Source organism: Phasianus colchicus, chromosome Z (assembly GCF_987193195.1).
Source record: "Phasianus colchicus chromosome Z, bPhaCol1.hap1.1, whole genome shotgun sequence".
Taxonomy (NCBI): domain Eukaryota; kingdom Metazoa; phylum Chordata; class Aves; order Galliformes; family Phasianidae; genus Phasianus; species Phasianus colchicus.
In genome coordinates, this window is record NC_143476.1 from 62,407,106 (window position 1) to 62,414,008 (window position 6,903).

General features: G+C 47.2%; 1 protein-coding gene across 1 annotated transcript; it reads right to left on the minus strand.

Annotated features, from left to right (window-relative positions):
- Positions 1-4,841: 4,841 nt before the first annotated feature.
- Positions 4,842-5,981, minus strand: LOC116239096 (uncharacterized). Its single transcript, XM_031609105.2, has one exon. The coding sequence runs from the start codon at positions 5,979-5,981 to the stop codon at positions 4,842-4,844; it is 1,140 nt and encodes a 379-aa protein (XP_031464965.2).
- Between the last annotated feature and the right edge of the window lie 922 nt (positions 5,982-6,903).

Below are 6,903 nucleotides of genomic sequence, written 5' to 3' on the forward strand. Positions count from 1 at the left end.
GAAGAACATCTTCATTTGTCATTAAAAGTGGGTATTTTACTTAAAACTAATGTTTATTTCTTTCTCTTTTAATAGACTCAACAGAAATATATGCATTTTTTTTTAAATTATTTTCCATATGTTAACACTAGTAACACGACTGAACAAATGCTTATCCTATCTCTGCTTGGCCACCCTTGAAAAAAATTAGACTCAGATCTATTTCTTACTATTCTGAATTCAATGTTAATTTTCTCTATAATAAAAAGGTAGTTGCAATGAATTTATGAAGCTATAAAAAGCCAGGTCTCATCCAGAAAGAGACTGTTGCTTCCTAATGTGTGGTTTTTTTTTTTTTTTTTTACCTGCTCCTCTGTGCATGTTTAATGACATGCAGGGTCACCCAATGCCACTCTAGTTCTATCTGAAGTTTTTAAACTTTTATTTAGGCTGTTAGTATTTATTCTTATATTTAGTTCTTCTTGAGCTGCATTTTTCTCTTGCCAAAACAAACATACAGACAAACTGTCAGTGATGGCATTTACATTGCCCATTCAGTTATTTAGACTCCAAAGAAATATGCCTTCCAGGAGACACACCAATTTAGTTTCTTGTCATGTGTAGTACAGATTACCAACCATACAAAAGTTTTTTTTGATCTCTCCTCATTTAATAATGTTGTCTGCTTTCAAGATGGAAAAGACTAAGAATTGAACAATCATTGGGTCTTAAAAAAAAAAAAAAAAAAAAAAAATCCACATCCTCAGGATGCAAAATCTAAATTTCCTTTACATCTACATGAAGTAGATCTTCTTAATTTTTTGTAAGACCTGAAATATCAAAAATTCGTTGGAGACATGAGAGGAAAAAAATAAAAACAATCATCATAGGAGATTGACGCAGTATGATGATAGCACTTGACAGTAATTCTCTGAAAGAACCATCTCAATCTTTTTATGTTCTGGTCACATACTTTTGATGTAAACCCACGTGTGCCAGTGTTCATCTAGCTTATGCAGTCGTGCTGCATGTCTTTCAAATCTCACCTGTGTGTTGCCACAAATGTTAAGATTACGCTGTATCACCCTTTGCTTAACTGATCAGTCCCTGATCAGGACCAAGAACTGCCAGCATACACCAATGTAGTGGACAGAAAAATGGCGTTTATTACCACATGGCATCTGTTTAAATACATTCATCTCCTATTTCGTCTACACCCCTTAAGCATGCGTTATCCAATCACTGAGCAGGGGAGGTCCTGTTGCGTCACATCCCATAGCCCTGAGGGCACCTAATACAACATCTCCCCCTCCCCACTCGATAAAGCCTTGCCCTGTTACAACGCAAACACAATTTTCCTATACCTATCTAAACCCATCTACCTAAACCCCAGCCCCAGTTACAATCTTTCGTGAAGCCTATAATATTGTACGTGGTGATCAGAGATCTGTTCCGTCATGCGGCTTAGGCATTGCCTTATGGGAACACATCCCATAAGGCACAGAATACATAGCATAACGCAGATAAAGACTAAAAAAGTACTAGGCCTATAGTTTCAAGTATCTGGGTAAACCACGGTCCAATCCCACCAAATAGTCCCCAAAGCCAATCACCAAACGGGTCGACCTGTTCTTTTATCTTCTGAGTATGTCCCTTCATCATTCCAGCTTCTTGTGTGCAGATTCACTGGGGTCACTCAGGTTGAAGCAGCACATACCTTCCACATCTTGGCATAGATGCATTGTGCTAAGAGATGAACCCCTTCCCCGGGTTAGTAAGAGTGTAACAGACATACTACACAGACCCATCTTGTACTTAAGCAATGGTTCCTTGTCCTGCAGTGAGTGTCTTGGTTGTTCTGATTCCGGCTTCAGCATCTCTACCAGCAGCTTCTGTAAAGAAAGAGATCTTATCTTGTTCACTATAGGAATGTGAGAAGTGATTGACAGTGTTATTTTTGAGGTCCGGTCTAACCTTCTGTGATGGGACCCATACAATTTTGCCCGTCTCTTCATGTTTTTACTGTGGCATATCCTCTTCCCCATACTAGTATCCTCCAGCCTGTCTCCCATGTTCTGCTGTCCACTCTAACCTTGACCGGAGGCCCCCCGCTTAAGATCTTGGGTTGCCAGTGTTTCTGTATGGGAGTTTGAATGCAATCTCCGCGTTCAAAGTGAGTCAAGGCATACAGAGCTTTTGCTAGGAACTCCGCCTGTCTGGCAACAGGGATCTTGTACCTATATGCCTCCCCCTCCCCAAGGACGCATATTTTGTCCTTGAGGAGGTGATTGGCATGCTCTATGATCGCCTGCCCCATAGTGCTAGCCACTCTTGGGTTGAGTATGAGGTGAAGCAGGACCCATTATTGGTCTTAATCTGCCTAAGTAAGCCCATTACAGCAATGGCAGCAGCCCAATGGTATTGTGCAGCGGACGAGTTAGACTTGGCATGCTGCATGGCTATGATGACAGTAGAAGAAGTATCCACTGTAAACGCGAGCCAGGGGTGGGGAGACAGACGTGGCTCCCACGTAAAATCTGTCTGCCAAACTTGTAGTGGTCCAAGACCACAAGGGTTAACCCCAGCTCCTATCACTGGTGCTGAATTACAGTGGGGACATGCCTGGACGACATCGCGTGCTACAGATAAAGGAATAGAGCACGTTCTGGCCAGCACACGAGCGCCTATGTGAAGAGCATGAAGGTTATGGTCTTCTCTAACTGTGAAAACAAGTGTACAGGTGGCTTTGTCTGCCACAGCATTGGCAGACAAATTACAACATCCTGTTGTAAAGAAACCTGGTACCTCAGAATGGCTGCGGACATGCAGGATGGCCACAAGGGCTGAGCAAGAAGCCAGGGCTTCTTCCAGAAGGCCGGCGGCCTCAGAGCTCGGATGTCCTTCTTGACCCATACGGGCAAGTAGTTTGGCTGTAAAGGCAGAAATCAGTGACAATGTTACATGAGATCTCATGCCAGAGGCAAAGCGCAATCGCTACAGCCATTATCTCAAACATCTGCACACTAGCCCCCCGATTAGTAAATACAGCAGTTCCCCAACTGTTATCCGTGTCCTGCTGAACCACTGCCCCCTGACCGATAGTCAAAGAAGCATCTGTAAACAGAGTGGGTCCACTGAGTGGAGAAGTCAGGACATGAGATCAAAGAGAGATTCCTAGAGGTCTGGCTAAATCGAAAATAGGAAGTAAGTCAGAGAACTCAATGCTCCCTCCGAAGCTCCCTAAAGCTGTGAGAAGGGCCTCAGGGAGCAGTTGCACGTCACAAAATGAGCTCTGCAGATATATCACATCAGGCTCTCTTGCTAGGGCCCACAATGATAGCTGTCGGGATTTTCTGAGTAGCATTGCTAAAATCTCGAGCCATGAGGGATAAGCTCGCGTAGGCTGCACTGAGAACAACCACCACAGAGGTTGTGGCTTGGCATTAAGAGTATGGCCCAAAATGGCGGCCACACTGGCCTCGCATCGAGTCACTGCTATTTCAAGATCTGAATCGGGGTTGTACCGAGCAAATGTATTCTCCATGTAGCTATGCATGATCTCTTGCCAAGCTGCGGTGGTCAAGTCCCTATGTTCCTTTGGGTCAGAACCCCTTAGCTGATCATAAAAGGGCTTCATTAGTTGATGAGATATTCCCAGGGCACTGCGAACCCACTGAAGGGCTCCTACCAGTTTCTGCACGTCCCATAGGGTCTTAATGTGTGGTTGAATGGTAAGACCCATTGGCTGGACCATCTCTGGGCCAAACTTATACCCCAGGTATTCCACTCCTGGTCCCCTCTTTATCTTTTGCTCCGAAATGGTGAACCCAGCGGTGGTAAGCATGGTCATCACCTGTGATTCGAGCATTTGTAGCCCCAACTCAGTAGGGGCGGCGAGCAAGAGGTCATCCATGTAATGTGAGATCAAATACTGAGGGAAATCTCTTCTAACTGAGTGCAACACTTTACCCATCACTAGCTGACAAATAGTGGGAGAGCATGTCATCCCTTGTGGAAGGACATGCCACTGAAATTTCTCAGTGGGGTCCAGGTTATTGAGCTTTGGTACCATGAAAGCTAACGCTTCCTGATCCTCTTCCACAAGAGGAATAGAGAAGAAGCAATCTTTATATCAATGACCACTAATGGCCATCCCCTGGGTATGGCTGACAGTACTGGCCCGCCTTGCTGCACTGCTCCAAAAGGCACAAGTTGAGCATTGACTGCTCGTAAATCATGCAGCAGGCGGAAGGCACCAGAGCATTTCTTTATGACAAAGATCGGAGTATTCCATTGGCTGAGAGAGGGTTCTATGTGCCCTAACTGAAGTTCTTGTGAGACTAATTGTGTGAGTGCTTTAAGTTTTTCGTGAGGAAGAGGCCACTGATCTATCCAAATGGGCGCGCATCCCATTTCCACTGCAAGGGTGTCGCGTATGCAGAAGATAGCTGGCAGACAGTGGCCCTTATTATAAATTTGTGATACGTGCACCCACCCTATTCAGAAAGTCCCACCCTAACAGCATGCCTGGGATTTTAGCAATGAGCAGGACGAGCAGAGCGGCTCTCTCCAATGAGCCGTCCCTGTTAACTAAAATGATCTCTACTTCTCCTAGGCACCTTGTAGCGGAAATAGACCCTCCTACTCCTCTGAGGACTTTAGTCGGGCCCACTGGCCATTCCTTGGGCCAGACTCTGTCTGAAATCATCGTAACGTCTTCCCCTGAGTCAAGAAGGGCTGTGACCATGATGGAACAGCAGCCTGAGAATTCAGGCGGCAGGCTAATGTGCGACATGAAAATCCTGACCAGTGGGCAGTCCTGGCAGTCTAGGGTTAATGCCACGGTGGGGGTGTTATAAATTTCAACAGCGGGGTTGGCAGAACTGGTGGGTTGGGCAAGGACGTCTGCTGTACTGGCTCATTCTGATGGTTGTGGGAGGGGCCCTGGGCCTGAGGCACCCTCCCCCTGTTGTTTCCCTGCAGCTGCATTTTAAAGATCCTACACTGTCATTATGTCCCCCTCTTCCACACAGTTGACAGGAGACACTGTCCCTTTCCCCATCCTTAATGGCGTTACACTGGGTCTTAATATGGCCGTACTGCCCACACTGGAAGCAGGGACCCTTAGGCGACATTGAAGCCACTGCCATTGCGTCAGCAAGAGCGGCTGCCAGGCCCTCATTAGTCAAGGGAGTGGATTTCTGTTTGTCTAGTACATATTTAATGATCTCTCCCTGTGTGGTGATCTCTCCAGGGGCCACATGAAATAGATTTTTAATATCCTCAAGGGACTTTTGCTTAAGGCAGTCCACAATTACAGGGCCATGAACAGCCCTGGGTAAGTCTGACCCCTCAACCGCCTTAATTAACCTATTGGCAAAGTCTTGGAATGATTCAGTCGGGCCTTGGATTATTTCTGTCCATGGTGTGGATGGTTCTGCATGGCAGGCGAACCTCCTGAAGGCCCCTAAGGCTGCATCAGTAGTCGCTATTAATTCCCCTGGGCACAACTGAGCTAACTGACCGCGTGGGGTAACCATGCCTGTTGCTGATCCTGTAAGTCTCAGCATGTTCGTGCCGTGCACAGGGTGACCTGGATTGTTTTGTGCAGCTGCTATTACCCACCTGAGTTCAATCAACCATTCCTCTTTTGAAAGTGTATATTGTACAGGTTTGAGTGCCATGCATATGAGGTTCTCAATGTCATAGAGGAGCATATGGCCTGGTTCAGTTAGGGCCTCTAATGCGTTCAGTGTTAGAGGTGATTTCAACCCCTTCTTCTCTATCTCTTCTATTAACAGCGCAATTCCCTTTGGGTCCAATGGGACCCATTCCGGTCCCTCCTCCCCTACTACTACAGGGAATATGGTAACCAAGCCCCTTTCTTGCAGCGGCTCTCTAACCTTTTGCCAGTTGCTGACACACGTATTTCCTGCCCCATCAGGGGTGTCACCCCACCTACTCTCCTCCCCCAGACGAAGAGCGGACCCACCGCCCCTCATCCGCACCACCCCCGACTCTGCCTCTGTCTCCGCCTCTGTCTCCGCCTTTATAGGTGTGGTGAAATTTCACAGGGAAGGATACAAAAACTGCTGAGGATATGGAGGAGGGGACTCAAGGTCTTGCGATAAGGTGCTGCCACCTGATAAGTGGGTCAATGGTTGCTGGTCCGTTGGTGATTGTGCAGGTGTGGTCAGATCATCCAGCGCCATCTTGGCCTCAGGGCATCTGGAAGAGAGGCTATTCCCCGGCTGACAAGCCTCACCCCCTGACCAAGAAAGAGCCACCCCCCACCCCCCCGGGTCTATCGCATTAGCTGTGCTGCTGGGTGAGTCTTCCCCCGGGGAAGTATTAATCCCCAAGTTTTTAGCTCTGAGCAATCCTTTTGATCACTCATAACATGTTGTGCGAGCACGGAGGTGAGATCGTCCCACCTCCTGTGATCGAGAATCTCTTGGGGAGCTTTAATTGCCTCCTCCCTTTCAAACCGGTATATAACAACGTGAACATCCTTCTTAGAAGGAGCATTCTTCCCGCATTGATCTTGACAAAATTGAAGCAATACCTTAATGACCTATTCCATAGTAAAAGTCCCAGCACCGGAGAAAGCTCGCGAACCAAACCATCACCTCTGCAGTCCTCCGCAGGTGCCCTGCCGTCACCTCAGGTCCCCACACCACTGCAAACTGAGCGCCCCGTCGTCACCCCGTGTCCCCGCACTACTGCAGGCTGAGTGCACCGTCGTCACCCCGGTATAGCACTCTTGCAAAGGGTAAAAAGACACAGCGTTCCTCACAGGGGGCACCTGTGTGTTGCCACAAATGTTAAGATTACGCTGTATCACCCTTTGCTTAACTGATCAGTCCCTGATCAGGATCAAGAACTGCCAGCATACACCAATGTGGTGGACAGAAAAATGGCGTT

Bases quoted from the DNA above. Each gene is read 5' to 3' on its own strand.
- LOC116239096 (XM_031609105.2), bottom strand. From the start codon at position 5,981: ATGAGGGGCGGTGGGTCCGCTCTTCGTCTGGGGGAGGAGAGTAGGTGG.